We start from the raw sequence: 18624 nt of genomic DNA on the forward strand, positions 1-18624 counted from the left end.
CACACAGTAACAAGAAAGAAGCAGAGCTTCTGAGCCCTGTCCCAGAGCCCGTCCCACAGCCCCACCGGGATGGAGGTGTGAGCGGTCAGGGCGGACGCTGTGCCGTGAGGCTGCAGACTGGAGGAAGAAGGAAGTGTACCCAGGGTGAAGATCTCCCAGAGCAGGATCCCGAAGGACCACACGTCGCTCAGGGTGGTGTAGAGGCTGTTGAAGATGCTCTCGGGGGCCATCCACTTCAGAGGCAGGAAGGTCTGCGGGAGGGCGGAGGCTGCTGAGCGCAAGGAGGGGCCGGGCCCCACTCTGCACCTGGGAGCCGGGAGGAAGCCTGGCACTTCCCACCCCCAGCTCGTTCTCACTTCCCGGTCCCTGAGGGCCCATCTCTGCTGGTGCACGGCTCCCACGCCCAACCCAGTGCTGGTCAGAGGATCAGGAGGCTGAGTTTCTTTCCTCACAAGCTGGGGACACGGTAACCCCTGTCCAGGAGGGAGAGCCCCAGGGTCTGAGGCTCCTCATGGAACGGGCTCCCCTTCTTGACCCCAGGAGAGGCCCCTGCTGGGGGGCGGGGGGAGGAAGAGACGTGCCAAGGTGTCACCCAGCTCTCATCCTAGCTGCCTTAGATCTCTGGGGCCCAGTGTCCCTCCAGTTCTGTCCCTATGCGGGAAGTGGGGACATGAGTGGGAGGCAGGATGGTCACCTTTGAACCAAATACCGCCTGCCATCTACTCATCTGTCTTAGCTTGTCACCTGGGCTTCTTCCTCTGTTCACCATCGCTGCTGGGACAGCACATTTGGCCTGTTGCCCCTTCAACCTCCCCAGGACCCTTTACAGCTGGTCCCTTGGCCCCTGCCATGACCAGCAAATCTGAGCCCCCGACCTACCCCATGGGCCTCGGCGTCTCACCCCTACCCCATGCACAGTTAGTGGCTCCCCTTCCCGTCCCTGCACACAGGGCTAGGCAGGCAGAGCCCATCGCCGCTGGGCAGGTCAGGCCACGAGAACCCTGTCCTGATCTCCCATGAGCCACAGCCACGCGAACCATGAGGACAGGGGAAGGCACTCACACTGCCTTTGGAGATGTAGTTCGAATCCCGCATGATGTCACGAGCCAGGCCAAAGTCGCAGATCTTGACCAGTTTGCCCTCACAGATGAGCACATTCCTGGCTGCCAGATCTCGGTGGACGCACTGGGGAGGGAGGAGACGGGAGCTGAGACCGTGGGGGGCAATTGTGGGGAAAGACTCTCCGTGTCAGGGGCTTTGGGAAATATGCATCGCTGCTCAGGTGTGAGGGGCCACCAGGTGTGAGGGCATTTGCCGTCCTCACCCACCAGAGGGATGCCGTACGGGGCCACGTACTGGGAGCACCCTGGCTGGCTGGGTGACCCACCTCCCCAGGACCCCACTGTGCTCACTGTGACCACACATACATTCTTGGAGGCCAGGAACTCCATGCCATTGGCCACCTGGTAGCTGAAGCCCACAAGATCCATGTAGCTAAGCACTGGGGACTCGTTGATTAAAGTCACCCGGCAGGTCCTCTCAGGAGCTAGGGAAGAGCAGAAGGACACCCACTGTCTTGTGTCTCCCTGGGGCTAGAGAACCCCTGGCCCTTGGCTCGTGGAGGCTGAATGTCCCAGAGAGAAGACTCCTGATCCTCTAAGCCTCCCGCAAAAGGAAAACAATTTCCAAATATCTAACTTAAATTCTCCTTCTTTATCAGAGCCCTCATTGGCCAGAAAAACTTTTGGCTTTAGCCCTGGGCCACCTTTGCTCAGCCTGGCCTGCCTGCTCTTTAGGGACTCTAGATCAGCCTGGCACCTGCAGACCACTCTTCCCCGAGGCCCCAGCAGGTCAGGCACCCCTGCGCCCACCCTAGCTCCTCCCCTCCCTGTGGGCTGTGTACACATCTCTGGACCCAGAAACAGGGGGTTCATATTGCGGTTCCACCACACAGCAGCTTTGGGCAGGTGGCTAGCCTCAGTTTCTGCATCTATGAAATGGGCACAAGGTCACCTTCCTAGCAGGGTTGTTGCCAGGCTGGGCAGAGGAAAGGTTTCGAAAAGAATGTATGACTACATGGGACTTCCCTGGTGGCGCACTGGTTAAGAATCTGCCTGCCGATGCAGAGGACACGGGTTCGATCCCTGGTCCGGGAAGATCCCACATGCCGCAGAGCAATTAAGCCCGTGCGCCACAACTAGTGAGCCTGCACTCTAGAGCCCGCGAGCCACAGCTACTGAAGCCCGCGCGCCTAGAGCCCGTGCTCCGCAACAAGACAAGCCACCACAATGAGAAGCAGCCCGCGCGCCGCAACGAAGAGTAGCCCCCCGCTTGACGCAACTAGAGAAAGCCCGCACGCAGCAACGAAGACCCAATGCAGCCAAAAATTTTAAAAAATTTAAAAATAAAAAAAAAAAAAGAATGTATGACTACATAGGTGTGAGGACCCTGTGCGCACCCACCGGAGGGGACGTAGTTATCATAAGGAGTCATGTAGTTGGAGGACTCGATGTCTGCGTATTTGACGTCCCCTTTCATGTCCAGCATGGGCACGTAGTCCACCGACTCGTCTTTGCTCATGTCCATGTAGCCACCATCGCTCTCCCCAGGCAGGGACACATGGCTGGGGGCAGAGGAGCGTTACAAAAGGAGAAGCACAGGCTCTTCCCTCTCTTCCCCTTCCTGCAAGGCCCCGTCACTCATGCATTTCTTCTCTCCCTCACTCTCGCATGCCCACACAGTCTGTCACAATATGAACGACCATGTAGTGAGCCCTTCCAGCCAACCTCAGACCCACCCTGAGCTGGACGCTGGGTCTGCCAAGATGACCTAGGACCCAGGGTGTATCCTCAGAGAACTTACATCCAGGGGTGATTCCAGCACCCCAGGACCAGGGTCACAGGAAGGGCCTGTACCCAAGTGCCTTCCTGTGGCCGCTACAGCACCGTCCAGCCACGATGCCCTGCAAGTGGGCAATGAATTGCCTTAATGCCTCTGCCTGCAGCAGCAGCTCCCCCGAGAGCTGCGGGACTATGTACACATGTGTCTCTAGGGTTAGAGAAAAGACTGGAAGGAAATCAATCAAAATGTTGGGGAGGACACGGGTGAGTTTTAATGTCTTGTAATGCTATTCTGAACTTACTCTTGCCTCTGCAATAAACATGTATAGCTTTTGTAATTAGCAAAAGAACAAAGAAATGTTATTTTTGGAAAAGAAGAAGAAGAAAGGGGATGAGCTGCCCTGGAGGCACTGGAGAGACTGGTGCGGGGAGGAGGGGGGAGGCTGTGGCGAGGGAGGAGTAGAGTGTGGAGCACTACAGAGGGGTCAGCCTGGGACAGGAGGGCCCCAGGTGCCCCCTGTCGACGACGGGAGAAGATGAGATGGGGTGGGGTGAGGGGTCAAGGGGGTCACCCCCTCGGAGCCTCCAGAGTGCTCAGCGCAGGGCCTGGCACACCACGGACAGTCAGTAGGTGGTAGCCGATGCCACCATCATCACCACCGTTATTGTTTTGCCCACCTCTGGGGTGGCCAGGGGCCAGGTCTTGGGCTGGCTGGTGAAACAAGTGAAACCTGGTTCCAGGAGTGGCTCTGCCCGCCCTCACCTCAGCTTTCTGTCCTGGACAAGGAAGGAGTGAGCAGGTGCTCCTCAGGGCTCCGCACAGATTCAGGTCCCGCCCTCCCTCCAGTACCTGGGCAGCGGGAGCCCGACGGGCAGGGCGTTGCTGTAGAGCTCAGCGCTGGGCGGGCGGCGCTTGTTGGAGCAGCGCTGCAGAAAGGTGTGCTTGTTGCGGTGCAGGTAGTCCACCAGGTCGCCGTAGCGGCAGTACTCGGTGATGATGAAGATGGGCCCTGCGGAGGGACAGGCTCAGGGACAGTCCCCGGGGGGGGACTTCCCATCAGGGCCATGAGGCTAAGGACGGGTTGCACGTGGGTCAGCAAAGAGGCTTAGGTGTCAGGCAAACCTAGACTTTCCTGACCGTGAGCAAGGCACTTAGTTTCCCTGAGCTTTACTTTCCCCATCTATTAAATGGGGCTAGTAATACCCACCCCAAAGGGCTGCATTGAGTATTCATGAGACAATGCCTTTGTCAGCTCAGCTCAGTGCCTGGCAAGTAGCAAGCACAGGGTTAGTTGTTATTGATAAAGCTGATTCTGGAGCCCAGGATATACAATAAACAAAGGTAACTGTTTATTACCAGGTTACTTTTTAAATTCAAACACGATACACTGACTTAAAGTCAATCAGTGGCAGCTTAAACATACTGGTGGAATCAAAAATTTTGAAATGTGTGATCATTGCAGACGTAAATTGGCCTACGTACACAGCGTACTTCTGTATTCTGTTTTTGTTGCACAATACCGAGGAAAATCCCAAATCTCACAATAAGCAGCTGCAAATAGTGAAAACATTTTTTTTGTGGCCTAACTTGTAATCAGAGCTTCAGATAAACACATTTGGCTGGAGAGACCTTATTCTATGATCCGAGTGAAAGCAGTTCACAGTGAGCAAGCTGGCTGGTGGGCTCCAGAGGTGGGGCTATACTCATTTCAGTGTCACATGAGCTGTCACTTTTTATAGTTTTTAAAAGGTATTGTAAACAAATAAATAAGTAAAAATAAAATAAAATGTATCGTGAACATTTTTTAAATGTCAGAGAACCCCTTGATTTGGAAGCTGCTAGGACTGGTGAACTAAAGATTCCTTTGGTCTTGAAGGTGATGTGATTTGGTGACTTGCTAAATCCCACACCCATCTGGCTCTGCGAAGTGAGGGCACTAGACAGGGTGGGCACGGACCCTCCAGCTGGAGTGTCCTGTCCGTAAACTGAGGAGGGGGCGGGGAGGGGCCAGGCCTTGGCCACTGGCACTTCCCCAGAATCCTCTAGGGGTGGGTTGTACCTCCTTTAGTGCAGGCCCCTAGCAGGTTGACCACGTTCAGGTGGGGCCCGAGGTGACTCATGATCTTCAGCTCCGACATGAGGGCTTGCTTCTCGCTGCTGCGGGCTGTGGCTGAGGGAGAGAGGGGGCCCTCAGGCTTGGTCCAGTCACTGAGTCCCTGCAGACACCCCACTGGAGCCTATTCTGGCTCTTCTGTCCCAGGCTGTGCTGTAAGACCCAGGTGGCCGAGGGTGATGAGGACCCGTGCACAGGAGAAGAGGAAAGAGGATGGGAGGAAGATCCTGGAGGAGGGGGCAGGGTGAGGAAGCTTCTTTCCCAAAGCAGAATCAGGAGTGCTGCTGGCTCTGGTGTGACTGCACTTCCTGTGCCCGGAGAATCAGCGTGAGGCCTGCTCTGGGAGTGCCTGAATGTGCGGGGAGGGGGCAGGGGAGAGGTAAGGGAGGGGTGGGCTCCCAGGACTCACATTTCAGCATCTTGACGGCCACTTTCATGGTAGCCTGCGAATGGCTCAGGCCATGAGCCGTGGCCTCCACCACCTGCCCAAAGGCCCCAGAGCCCAGGGTGCGTCCTGGGGAAGAGATGATCTCTCAGCTCCTGGCGCACTAGGAAGCTGCACCCCCCTACACTCTCTGAGGTCAAGCTAGACACCCCTCAAGCCACCCTGGGCTTAAGGTGTTTCTCTGACGGACACTCCTAAAATCACAGTGCTTCGCACTGGTCTCGCCTAAGTCCTGCCTGCTTTCTGGCCCCTCTTTAGTCCCTGGAAGCCTTCATCTCCCCACAGAGGGGAGCACAGCTCCTCCACGCCCTCTCAGCCTCTCCAGCTAGACTAAGCACAGGCCTGGCACTCAGCCTGCCCTCGATCAATGCTTCCTCTCTCACCACGAAGGGGTCCCATCTCACACCATCATTGGATCATAGGACCTCAACGCTGGATGGTCCCTGGGGGATCATCTTGCCGCCACTGTACAGAGGGCGGGGCCCTAGGGCCAGAGAAGGCAGAACGTCAGCCCTAGGTCTCAAAGCTAATCATGGCAAGGCCGTGCTCAGACATCAGTGTTCCCACCCGCCTCAAGTCCCCAGACTGCCACTTGAGGCCTCCCTGGGCTGACCAAGCACAAGCTGGTCCCGCGGCAGCTCCCAGGTGGAGTCGTAAGGCAGCTGCATAGGGTCCACGTAGATGTATTCATGGCCATCAGAGCTCACAGATTCAATCACTTTCCATCGGATCTCATAGCGTGGCTTCTGCAGGACCAAGACGAGGGATGGATCATCAGAGGGGGACCACTAGGTCCAGCTCCTTATGAAACAGATGGGGCAGGAAAACCTGAAGCCCAGAAAGGATTAGGGGCATATCTGAAGCCATACAGCAAGTTGTCAATAGAGCCAAGGCCTTCATGGGCTCCACGGGAACAGATGTCAGGGGGAGGTGGCTGAGGAGCAGCTGACGGCTGAGGAGAAGCTGACGGCTGAGGGGCAGCTGACGGCTGACGAGCAGCTCACAGCTGAGGAGCAGCTGACGGCTGAGGGGCAGCTGACGGCTAAGGGGCAGCTGACGGCTGAGGAGCAGCTCACAGCTGAGGAGCAGCTCACAGCTGAGGGGCAGGCTCATCAGAACCTCCTCACCAGCTTCTCCCAGAACCTCGGCTGCTCCTCGGATGGGAAGAGAGGAACAGGCAGCCCTGGAAAGTAACACAAGGCAGGGACATTCTACTGGATGTGGATGGCCCCTCCCCACGCTGGATCAGTCACAGCGGGAATCTCAGAAAGATATAACCTTAAGAGTGTTGAAATCATAGGATGTTGGAGTCACAGGATTGGAATCTTAGAATGATAGAATCATGGGGTGCTGCAATCCTACGGTGGAATCATGGAATGGTGAAATCTCAGAACAGTCCATTGAAATGACAGATTAATAGGATTAGAATGCCTTTCAGTAGAATCCTGGGAGTCTCTGTGGGTCAGAGTTGGAAGAATGCTGGAGCCCATGCAGTCCACCCTGAAGGTCCCATGCCCCGTGGCTGCGATGGGCAGGGATGATGCCTGAGCAGGACTCTGGATGGAAAGCGGGGTGCACAGCAGAGACAGGGCACCCTGGATGGCCTGGACCAGGCCCATGTTGCCCAGGCTGCTGGGGTTGAAAGCAGCTCAAACACCCAGCATCATTTCACACCTGAGCTCCATGCTGGGCCCCGACCATGGCCCGATCCTCCAGCAATAGGGGATGGCAGGGGGGTCCATGCAAAAAATGGTGTGCCAGTCTGCACCCATCAGGTAAGGGTGGGGCTTACCTTCTGCCAGAGCATGATGAGGATGATGAGGGAGATGATCGTGAGGACCACCAAGGCCAGGATTGCCGAGATCACCACCACCTTGAAGGGTAGGGCTGGAAGCAGAGACGAGAGCTGCTTATGAGCAAGTAGGGCATTTGGCAGCTCCCCTCCCTTCAATCCACCTCTGGCACCACAAATCTCTCTCTGCCCATCCTGACCAGAATGGAACCAGCCCCATCCCCCTTTGGCCTATGATGTCAGACCCTTAGCCTCTCCCCTCTGGGCCACACCTCCAGCCCCTTGCATAAATACCCCATGGCCTTCAGTTAACTATCCCTGGATCACTACTGGCCTCCAAATCCCTTCAGCCCTTGCCAGGGTCAGTCTGGCCTGTCTGCCATAGCTCCAGATTGGATGCAAGCTCCTGACAGCTGGGCTGTGGTTTACCTCTCCTCTGAATCCACACCCTCACTGGGGCTGTCACTAATAGGACAGAGCCTGACTGAGAGGCCAATGGACCCAATAACTGAGCTCCCACAGCCTGAGGCATCCAGACTGCAGAAAGGAGCCGGTTTCCTCCCCCATACTGATGGTAGTTGTAAAGTACATCGAGGTGTGGGCCAGGGAACTGGGGTAACCAAGTAGGGCCAACTCTGGGCGCCCCCCCAAGCCCTGAGTCTCCTCTACCCCCAAAGCCTCAGCCTCTTTGCTGCACATACCCACTCCTTCCCACTCCCTCCACATCCACCCTAGCCAGACCCTCACCTCCCCTGTTCTGCCCCTCTGGCCACCCATGAAGTCCCCTGGGAACTCACTCCCTCCTCCTGTGTCACCCTCCTGCCCTTCTCTGCTCGCTAGAGAGCTCTGTCCCTCCTCCTCAGGGACTCAAACCAACATCACTCCTCTCCTCCTTTTCCCCATCCTGGGAAGGAAGCCTGCATCTTCTAGGGAGCCATCTCCAAGTAAAAAGAGGGGCCTCCATCCAGCCATGGAAATTCCCCGTGGGCTGGTACACGGCGTCCCCCTCAGTGGCACACAAAAGCTTTACTTCTGCTTTGCTCAGAGCTGGTCTGCAGGTGCCCACTTGCTCATCAGGGATATGTGTGCATGTGTGGGAGTGTGGGTGAGATAATGCATTCAAACCCATCACCCATCCCACCACAGGGCAGGGGGAGGCAGGTCTGCGTAGAGCAGTATCTGCCTGTACAAGCCCATGGACCTACCTAAGTGTAGGTATAAGTGTGTCCAAAACACCTTGTACAGACTTCATAGCTCTGCTTGCACTGGCTTCTGCCTTCTCCTGTAGCCCCCTCCCTTACTAGTCCCCTCCCCCTTATCTCCTCCCCCAGCCCCTAAATATATACACTCTGTTCTCCAGCCAGGTTGAATTCCTTTAATTTCTCTGAACCCACTTTGCCTCTGGGCTTTTACAGAGGCTGTTCCGTCTGACCAGAGCACCATTCCTCACCAGGCTAACTCTAGTTATCTTTCAGGTATTGACCTAAAGCTTCCTTTTACCAGGACACTTTCCTGAATCCCACAGCTGGGTATGGAGCCCCTTCTCCCTTTAGGCTTTCCCCCCAAATGCTGACCCCCACAGTGAGGTTGCCTAGTTCCTTGTCTGCCTCCTCTCTGGACCGTGGGCACTAGGAGGACAGGCAGGGCTGGGCCTTCTCCAGTGAGAAGCTGCGACCCTGTGACTATTTACTGCATGAGGAAATAGGTGAATAAATGAAGCACATGCACACAGGTCCATGCACGCACAGGGACTGGCAGGTAGCAAAAGCATCTGGGCACTGTAGGGACTGTTCATATGGATAAGAGTTATGCATGGATGTGTACCTGCTACCGGACATGCATGGCACAGCAAGCATATATGTACGGGGACTGGGTTGCACAGTTTTACAAAAAGGTGTGCTGCATCTCCACGCTTACAGACGTGCACTATGCCAGTGTGCACACGTGCACGGGAGTTGTACATTGTTTGCACACTTGTATGGGGATTGTGCACCTGCATGTACACGCCTACAGACGTACACACGTGGGTTTATATACCTGCCCGGGGATTGCGGTGCTCATGTACATGGTTTACAAACATACCCTCAGTGGGTTTACACCCATAAACATGCTTGTGTACATGCTTACAGACACACGCTCTAGCTTTATGCGTGTATGTGGGGATTGGGCATTCTTCATTACATGCTTTACAAATCTACACTTGCAGGGTTTGCACCCATGTCCAAGGATCAGGCATGCTCGCGTACACAGCTTAGGACATACATACAGTGTACATACAAAAGAAGATAGCACTGTTCATTGTCATGGTTTATACACACACACTCGTGGATGTACACATGTGTGCCAATATGGTGCTCCTGTGCAAATGCCTGGGAAGATACACCCACAATGCTCCCGAATGCCGTGGCCCTGAATGCTGACTTTAGCCTGCTGTGGGCACACAGGCACAGTTCCAAGTACAGCAGGGTTGAGGTGGGGGTGAGGGGTCGTCAGGGGCTACGGAGGATGGAGGACTCACAATGTGGCACCACGGTGACCTCCTGAACGTCTTGGCCCAGGAGGTTGTGCAGCGTGCAGCGCACTGACAGCGGCTGATCCACACGGCGCAGGCGCAGTGTGCTCACCACCTCGAACTCCTGCTCCTCTGCCCAGTATGTCACGTTCGTCTCCAGCAGGCTCTCCTCCTCGGAACTGTTCCCCAGCGGCGTGGGAGGCAGCTCCAGCGGACACCTGCCGGAGAACCAGCCAGGTCGGCTTCCAGTCCCTTGCTTCCCTATGCGGGTGGGAAAACTGAGGCCAAAAGCAGGTAGAGCCACGGGGTGGTGGTGGAAGGAAGCTGGGCGCGTCCAGTTCCTTTTACCCACTGCCTGGTCCTGAGCTGGTTCCTCCCGTGATCCCTCAACTGACCAGCAGGGGCGCTCCTACCCCAGAATTGAGAACCTGGATTGCAAAATCCACTCCCTTCCTTTGACCCTCAGGGTCAAGGTAAGGAAAGGCGACAATTTAGGTCATGCAGAGCATCTCCAAGAAGCCACATCTTCTAGGATATGGCTCTAGCCTGGAACAGTGTTCCCAGAGGAAGGTGTTGGACTAGATGACCTTCATTGGGTTCTTCCAGTCAGCTATGGGTACCCTGGGAGACCCTGGCCCAGGGTCTGCTCACCTTTTGAGGTCGCTGCAGGTAGACCAGCTGAGGTGTGGCTGGGGCATGCCCCGGCCACGACAGCGGACTGTCTGCTCCCCGCTGGCAGGGTGGCTCTCGCTCAGCTCCAGCACACGGACAGGCACTGCAGGGAGAGGGGCACGGGCCAGGAGGTGGAGAGGTCAGGATAGACAGTCAGTAAGAAAGGCCCTCAGGGAGGACCTGGTCCGAGTCTCCCTTGGGGGGAGGGGAGCTTCAGACTGCAGGTGAACATTAAATACCAGGAATCACCATGTGAAAACAGACAGATTCCCCTTCTGGGTACTTCAAAGGGAGAATCTCAGTAGGATGCTAGTCTGTCTTTAACACCTCTCTGAGATTTGCTAATCTTCCCTTTTAACAAAGAGAGGGCAGGCCTCAGGATCAGAGCCCTGGACCGGCAAGAACATGGAGTTAGAATTTAATAGCACTGTTTTGTTTTCTCAGAGTTTATTTTAGTGGTTGCTTTATATTTATGACATGTGATGTTGATTTTCCACCTACAGTGGAGAAGTTCACTTTTCATTCAAAATAAATTTATTTTTATAAAGTCAATTCACAAAACATTAAGTCATAATCGTGTCATTTCTCTGCTCAAAATCCTGCAGTGGCTCTTCATTTCAGTCACAGTAAAAGCCAAAGTCCATACAAGCACCCAGGAAGGCCTACACGATCTACCCTCTCCTGTCCCCTCAACTGCCCCGTCTCAGCTCTGACCTCATCTCCCACCGCTCTCCCCTTCACTCTGTTCTGGCTACACAAGGCTTTCTGCGTTGCTCCTGCCTTTGCACTGCCTGGTGTGCCCTTTCCCCAAATAGCCACTTGGCTAATGCCCTCACTTTCTTCAAGTCTTCACACAAATGGCATCTCCATGCAGCCAATCTTGATCATGCTATTTGAAATTGTAACTCTCCCCACTCCCCTGCCCCCAGGACTCTCTACCCTCTTTACCCAGCTTTTCTGTTTGTTTGTTTTCTTTCACAGCACTTGTTACCTTCTAACCTTGTACATGGTTTGCTGTTTTTTCCCCCTAGTTTTGAATGTTTATCTTCCCCACACTGGGATGCAAGCTCCACAATGGCAGGGCCTCAAGAACCTTGAATGGACTGGCATATTGTAGTTGCTCAATAAATATCTAATTAGTAGTATAGTGTAAATGGTGTGTGAGAAGGAAAAATCATGCCACTGGGATGTGAATGCCTGAGGTTTTGGAAACACCAATCTAGCCCAATGACCTTCTCATAAAGCTGGGGTAACTGAGGCCCAGAGAGGGGATGTGCACACAGCAGTGCTCAGTGTCAGAGCCTGGCCTAGAACCCAGCCTCCTGAGTCCTGGACTCTCTCTTCTCCTCCTCCTGCGGGTGGATGGACAGTGGAGGAATGGCGAGAGAATGGGGGTGGGAGGGTCAGGGGAAGGAAAGCAGGGTGGAAGGCTCCTCACCGTTGACCTGCAGCTGGAAGGAGAGCTGGGCTTCAGCATCCTCATGGAAGGCCCGCATGGTGTAGCGGCCAGCCTCAGCCACCTTCACCCGCACCAGTGTCAGTTCTGACACATACCTGATGAGGAGGACAGGCCAGGAGACCCAGCTGTCAGAGCTGGAAGAACTCCTACAGCCCCCACCTTCCTTGTAAAGACAGAAAAACAAGGTCCAGGGAGTGGAAGGGGAGTGCCAAGGTCACATGGGTATCAGTAGCAGTGCCAGGACTTTTGAATCCCCACCCATAGGCAGCTCCAGTGAGCCAAGAGGGAGGGTTAGGATGGATGGGGTGGGGGGCGTGGTGGAGGGGAAGCACCATCTCCATCCGTCCACATCTCATCCCTTTCAGAAAGGCCTGACACTGCTTTATCCTAACATGCAGCACCTCAGGTCAGCCTGCTAATCTCCAGCCTCAGGGCCACCATTCTTGCATAGGTGGCAGTGGCCTGCCTGGCACCCTCTTCTCCAGTCATCCTGCCTTTTTCTCCGTGGCTGCTTCCTGCTGACTCCACCCATCACAAGGACAACTAAGCATCTGGGTGATCGTATGACCAGCGTCCGTTTTCCCCTCTAGACAGGAAACTCTAGGAAGTCTGGAACTGTCTGTTCTGGTCTATGCAGCATCCCCAGTGCCTGGCACAGGCCCCTGGTAGGGCGCCTGGCATGTAGTAGGCTCTCAGGAAAGATGGGCCTCGATAGGTTTGTCAAGTAGCTTAAGGCTGTGGGCTGCCTGCCGGCTGCAGAGAATAATAACTTCAAGAATAAAGAGGACAGACAGCTGCTCACCGGGTCTCAGACACATTGCGCGTAGACAGCGCAACCTCGCCGGCGCCGGAGTCACCCAGGGTCCGGTTGTCCTTGAACCACATGACAGTGGGCGGCGGGTAGGCCTCGAACACCACCTGCAGTGTCCGGCTGCGGTGAAGCTCCGCGAATTGTACAGGGTCCAGCTCTCCCAGCAGCCGCACGTAACCGCTCTCTGCAAGGGGCGGCCGTCAGGGGCGGGGCTATGCCCGGCCTCCAATGGGGCAGCACCTCCTGGGGGCGGGGCCTCAGGCTTTAGGAACTGAACCAGCGATGGAGTTACCTGAGTTGGGGTTCAGGTTGGGACTGTGATGGACTGGAGCAGGAGCCGAATTGGGAGCTGATATTGGTTTGGGGGCTGGGTTCAAGATTGGGACTGGGGTTGTAGTGCTCTTTGGTGTGTTCTGTTTCAGGATTGTGGCGGAGATGCGTTACAGCCTGGCTGAATTTGGGGATGGGGCTGCCTGGGCCGGGGATGGCAGCTGGGATTTAGAAAACGGATTGGGGCTCGGGTTCTGGCTAGGCGGGAAGTCTAGGTTGGGATTAGGATTGGATTTGGGGCTGGTACTGTGCTTTGGTTTTGGTTTATCCTGAAAATGGGGCTTTGGTTGGCACTAAGGCTAGAGATGGATTAGAACACGGCTGACAGTACCCCAGGGCTGTGACAAGATCTGGGTCCAGTTCAGACTGAGGGCTGGGGGTAAGCCTAAGGCACACACCGACCACGGTGACATTGATGGCCTTTTCATCTCGATGGTCGCTCACACTTTCTGATACATTGCAGATGTAGGTCCCTGAGTCTCCCAGCTCGGCGCTGGGGATGTGCAGGATAGAACGTATGTGGGGCATTTCAAAGAGGAAGTCGGTCACTGGCTCCACCAGCCGCCCACTCTGTAGGGAAAGTTGGGGCAAGCCCCCCACATCAGGAAAGGTCCAAGAAGTCAGGCTACAAGCTGAAATATCCATCCCTGCCTGTCCCTTCCTCCAACCCGTGGCCCGGCATTACCTCCATGCGTGGGTATGTCCACTCAAAGTTGACCACCTCATTCCCAGTCACAATGCACATGATGGTGATGTTCTCCCCCTGGCGGACCACAGTCTGCACCGCATTCACTGAGACGTTGATGGATGACACTGGTGGAAAGAGACTGGCTTAGGGCTGAGGAAGTCACCCCCCCAGCCACCAGCACATCCGTTTAGGGAGGGGGTGGGGGTCCAGAGAGGGAAGGGATAACTGGTGTGGAAGATTCACTCTTTCAACAAATATTTATTAAATACCTACTATTCTAGGCACTGGGGCTTTAGCAGGAAACACAACAGGCAAAATTCCTGTCCTCACGAAGCTGACATTCTAGAAGGGGTAACAATTTTGAAATCAAACTACTCTCTGGGCATCTGAGTACAGAAGAAATTTATTGAGCACAACCACGTACTCTTCATCTTCTGTTTTATTTAATCTTCACAATAATCCCACTAGGTAAGCAGTCAGTATTATCCCCATTTTACAGAGGAAGAAGCAGACTCAGAGAGATTATGTGTCTTGTGCAAAGTCACTCAGATGGGAAGTGGCAGAGCTGGGATTCAAACCCCACTGGTTCAGAGCCTGTGCCTTTGCCCACTGCAGTATACAGCTCAGCTCCATCACTAATGCTTCCTGTGACCTTGGACATACACCATCCTCTTTCTGAGCCTCAGTTTTCTCATCTGTAAAATGGGGCAACACACCTGCCTTCCAAGGCTGTAGTGAGAATTCAGTGAAAAATGGAATTGCACACTGTATTATCCAAAAAGGTCTGTACCTCTGTGGAGGGTCATACTTGCCTCTGCTGAGCACCAGGCCAGAAAGGGGGCTCACCCTGGAGGCTGTAGACATAGTAGGCATCCGAATCCACCTCCCTGTCCCCGATGGTGGTTTTGCAGACGTAGGTCTTGTCCTCAAAGGTACCAGAGAAGCCACGTTGGTGGTCATAGGCGATGGGCAGTGGGACATCCACCTTCTTCTCATGCAACGTCACCACCAGTCTCGGATCCGTCACTCGGCATGGAATTGTGGTCTCAGTTATTTCCGTGAGAAAGATGAATAGTTCCTCGGGGTCAACCGGGAGGAAGCCCACAGTGGGATCTGCCATAGGTGAAGCCAAGAATATGAGTCAGAAGAGCTGGGTTTCTGGCTATGCCCTGATTTGCTCTGTTACCTTGAACAGGTCTCTTTCTCTCTCTGGGCCTCAGTCTACCCACTACAGAATAAGCATGCTCGCAGAGGTCCCTTCTAGCTTTAGCATTTGATATGGACAGCACTGGCCTGAGAAAGAAGATAACTTGCAAGTTGAAGGGCAGCTGGTACCTGGAGCTTGGAGAATGGGGAAAATGAGATGTGGAGGCCAAGAGGGTGCGTACTGGAACCAGCTGAGAATGCAGAGTTCTTAGGAACCAGGAATGGGGTGGGCTGGCAGGGAGCAGACAAATATTCAGAGCAAGGGGTGGGAGTGAACATACTCCTGGACTGAACCAGGCTGGATTCCCTGATTCATCTGCATTTCTGAGACAGGTGTGTTTCACCATATCAGTAAGGCACTTTCTGAGCTTCCCCCAGATGCCTGCAGTTGAGAAGAGGAATAAGGGAGTGAGTACACAGGCCGGGGGCCCTCACCTGGCACAAAGATGTAGAGCCGTTTTCGCTCACTGGCCTCCAGCCCGTGGGAGCCTTTGTAGGTACAAAAGTATTCTCCTGTGTCTAGCCCAGTGACATTGGTCAGTGTCAGCACGCTGGAGAAGGTGCCGTCCTGGGTCGTGGTCATTTCCTGCGGGGGCTTCTGGGACATCCGTTCCCACACCACTGGAGCTGGACCCGAGCAGGTCAGAACAAAGGTGCTGGAGAGATTGAGGACAAGCTCTGGCCCCGGGGGTGTGACGACCAGGCCGCAGGAGGCCTGTGGTCCCAGCAACAACAGCAAGGGCAGCAACAGCGCCTGGCCTTTGGGAGAGGAGGCATCAGACATCAGGGCACAAGAGCATCAGCACCTCTCCCCACAGCTGACCCTGAAGAACACACCTCCCTAATCCATAGAGAACACAGACTGGAACCCATGGCTCTGAGACCTGCTTGCCCAGGGCCTGGTCTCCAGGGACTCCTTCTGGCCTCCTGGCCTCTTGATCTCAGGGCCTAGAGACCCCCAGCCTTGGAGTCCTTCTGCAGTGCAGCTTTCAGGCTGCAGGCATGTTCTCCCAAAGGCATCAGGAAATCCTCGGGAAGCAATTCCCAGGCCTCCAGTTCCTGCATTACTTCCCAGGTCACTTTCTGAGCCTCTTCCCTGCAGCTGCCCCAGATGTCCAGGTTCTGCCCCAAAGCCCAGAGATGGCCCTGCTTGGGGAAGTGGTGGCCAAGGTAGTCCAGAGTGAGGCAGACTGGGGCACGAAAGATACTGAGGCCCCTGGAGGCTGAAGGGGACTGGGGATCGGGGGATGTCAAGTGATTGGTTTCCCCTCCCCTTGCTGACACCCCCCGGGGAAGGATTCTGTAAGCCTCGCCCTCCCTACCCTGGCCCACTTCGGCAGGGAACATGAGGTGAAAATAAGCACCCACTTAGACGGGTGGGTGCTCAGCCAGTGGGTCAGTCATCTTTGGGTGGGCCTTTGGCTGGTCACTGATTGCCTGGTCAGCATTGATTGCCTGGAGAAGCCCACCCAGACTTGGGAGCTTACAGCCAATGAGGGGTCCAGGCAGGGAAGGGGAGTCCCCCACTGGAACCAGACTGGCCAGACTAGTACCAACGAGTGCTGACAAGAGATGGGAGACCAGGATGACTGTTGGGGAATGGGGTGGGGACTGCTGGTGAGGGGACATGCGGTGTGGAGGGCCAAGCCGAGGATTTGAGCTGATGTCTCTGGACAGGCAGAGGTCGACTGAGGCCTCTGAGCTGAGGGGTGGGCAGTGGAAAGAGGCCTCCACTGAGAGCAAGTGGAAAGGCAGAGAACTGAAGGTCAAGAGCAGAGCAGTGCCCGGGCCCTGGTGCTGGCATGCACCACCCCGCCAGCTCCAGGTCCTACTTAGGTGGCTCCCCAGGGCCTTCTACCCCTGCCCTGAGTCTACCTACCTTTGAGGACAGGAGCTTCCATGGCACTCGGAGGCCGCATGGTATCCTGCAGAGTTAAACAGGGGTCAGGGCCCAGAGTAGCCAGAGGCAGCGCCAGGGCCCATCTTTGCCTGGGTCCTGCAGAGCAAGCCCCAGCCTGAGCCACCCAGCCTCTGGATCCCTCGGGCTAAAGTCAAAGGCTACTCATAGCCCCCACCAAGAGGGCACTCATGCCCAAGGAGCTCCCTCCCTTGTGCCGGGCCCCTTCACAGGGTGCCTGGACCCTGCTGTGGCTCTGCCTCTACCTCCCTGATGGCCTTGGCTGAGCCCCCTGCTTCTCCCTGGGCCTTGGTTTCTCTGTATGCATGTGGGGGGCGGGTCTCTGGCTGGATGGTGTCCAGGGGCCCGCCAGCTCTAACAGCCTGTCCTCCGGGTGACAGTTCCAATACCAGGCTCTTATCTGCCAGGACAAATATTTGGGAAAGTGTGATGAAAGGCCTAGGGGAGAAGGAGGGGGTAAGCCAGAACCCAGAGAACTCCCACAGCTCCACAAGCACAACAGGAAATGGAGGCGGCGTTGGGGAGGGAAGCGGGGGCTGTGGAATGTGGGGGGCACCCCCCCCCGCACTGGCCCCCTTTACTCAGCCCCAAGCTGCCCAGGGAGGCCCAGGAGGGAGGGGAGGGAGGCTGGGCCCAGGGGAGGCCACCCCGCACAGCACGGCTTCGGCGGTCCTTGGAAACTGTTGAATCCAAAGCCCCCACCCACACCTCCAGGGTCCAGATGGGGAGAGTGAGGCTCTGAGAGGGGAAGAAGTTTGCCCGAGGCTACACAGCAGCGCTTGTCCTGGAGGGAGACAAAGGGACTGGAATGATAGAGGTAGAAAGACAAAGACAACGAGAGACAGAGAGAAAGGAAGCACCCGGTGACGTGACGGAGGCAGAGGGACACAGAAGCAGGGACACGGAGAGAGATGGATCGCACTGCGTGTGTCTTTGCCCTACCCCTGCCCTTGGCAGCCCCATCCGAGTGTCCAAAATAACCATCAATAGCCAGGCTTGCAGAGGTCTGACTGCAGGATCAACAGGAAGAAGGCCAGAAGTGGGTGGGGGTCATAGAGCAAGAAATGTGGGAGAGACCAGGTGACAAGGCTACCGGGAGAGTGGGGCTCCCGCCTTCCCTGAGTGGCTGCCCTGCCTGGCCCGGCTCCTAAGGCCACACACCGATTGCTCCCACTCCACTCTCATCTCACCCCTTTCAGTCCCCATTCCAGGGCTGGGATCTGGGTTTGAGCCCCAGAAGGGACACCTCCTGCACCGTCACTATCTCAGTGGCCTCAGTCTCCAGCTCTCAAAATGGGACGATGGCAAGTATCCCACTTACAGGGCTGCATTTACACATTAGTCATGGGACACAGGCAAGGGCCCTGGCTTGGGGATCGCCGGTCTCAGCTCTGCCCAGGGCCCTAAGAAGCTCCCTGAATGAATCTGCTCTCCTCTTCCTCGTTCTCCCCATCCCTTCAGACCAGCCTGCCTGAGGGTCCCCTCTCCCAGTTGCTTTAGACTCAAAGCCCAGCCAATCTGAGGCCTCCTCCAAAGTGCCCTCCTCTCCCATCCCTCCTGCCCCAGCCCTCCAGCTGGATGCCAGGCCTCTTCCAGCAGGAGGGAGCAGCGCCGTGGCGGAGCCAGCATCCACCACAGAGGCCTATCTGTCCCTTGGTGGGTGCCCCTCTGGATCCCCCCTTCCTACCAGAGATCTCAGCCAAAGAAAATCGTTAGCAGCGGAGGCTGGGGGAGGGGGTCATTTCAGCCTCCCTGCCCCTCCCCTCCTGGCCTCCCTGGCTGGCCACACTGTTTATTATTCTAAAGGAGGAATTTGGTCGGCTGGCCTGGAGATGGG

General features: G+C 55.8%; 1 protein-coding gene across 6 annotated transcripts in view; it reads right to left on the reverse strand.

Annotated features, from left to right (window-relative positions):
* Positions 1-18624, reverse strand: part of PDGFRB (platelet derived growth factor receptor beta) — a 39110-nt gene that overhangs the window by 5512 nt on the left and 14974 nt on the right. For 3 of the 6 annotated variants that reach the window (XM_061189844.1, XM_061189845.1, XM_061189846.1), the window contains exons 2-19: positions 16749-16794; positions 15305-15628; positions 14510-14776; positions 13661-13788; positions 13374-13545; positions 12637-12829; positions 11814-11929; positions 10355-10478; positions 9710-9921; positions 7192-7286; positions 6013-6145; positions 5364-5468; positions 4901-5011; positions 3691-3850; positions 2463-2623; positions 1428-1546; positions 1063-1185; positions 140-251 (exon numbers count right to left, since the gene is read on the reverse strand). In XM_061189844.1, coding sequence (XP_061045827.1) covers positions 140-251; positions 1063-1185; positions 1428-1546; positions 2463-2623; positions 3691-3850; positions 4901-5011; positions 5364-5468; positions 6013-6145; positions 7192-7286; positions 9710-9921; positions 10355-10478; positions 11814-11929; positions 12637-12829; positions 13374-13545; positions 13661-13788; positions 14510-14776; positions 15305-15628; positions 16749-16788 — 2695 coding nt within the window. In that variant the 5' untranslated portion in view covers positions 16789-16794. Of the gene's footprint in view, positions 1-139; positions 252-1062; positions 1186-1427; positions 1547-2462; positions 2624-3690; positions 3851-4900; positions 5012-5363; positions 5469-6012; positions 6146-7191; positions 7287-9709; positions 9922-10354; positions 10479-11813; positions 11930-12636; positions 12830-13373; positions 13546-13660; positions 13789-14475; positions 14777-15304; positions 15629-16748; positions 16795-18624 lie in introns of those variants that run through there. The other 3 variants (XM_061189848.1, XM_061189849.1, XM_061189850.1) reach the window with 3 other exon arrangements.

The sequence above is a fragment of the Eubalaena glacialis genome, chromosome 4 (genome assembly GCF_028564815.1).
Source record: "Eubalaena glacialis isolate mEubGla1 chromosome 4, mEubGla1.1.hap2.+ XY, whole genome shotgun sequence".
NCBI lineage: Eukaryota > Metazoa > Chordata > Mammalia > Artiodactyla > Balaenidae > Eubalaena > Eubalaena glacialis.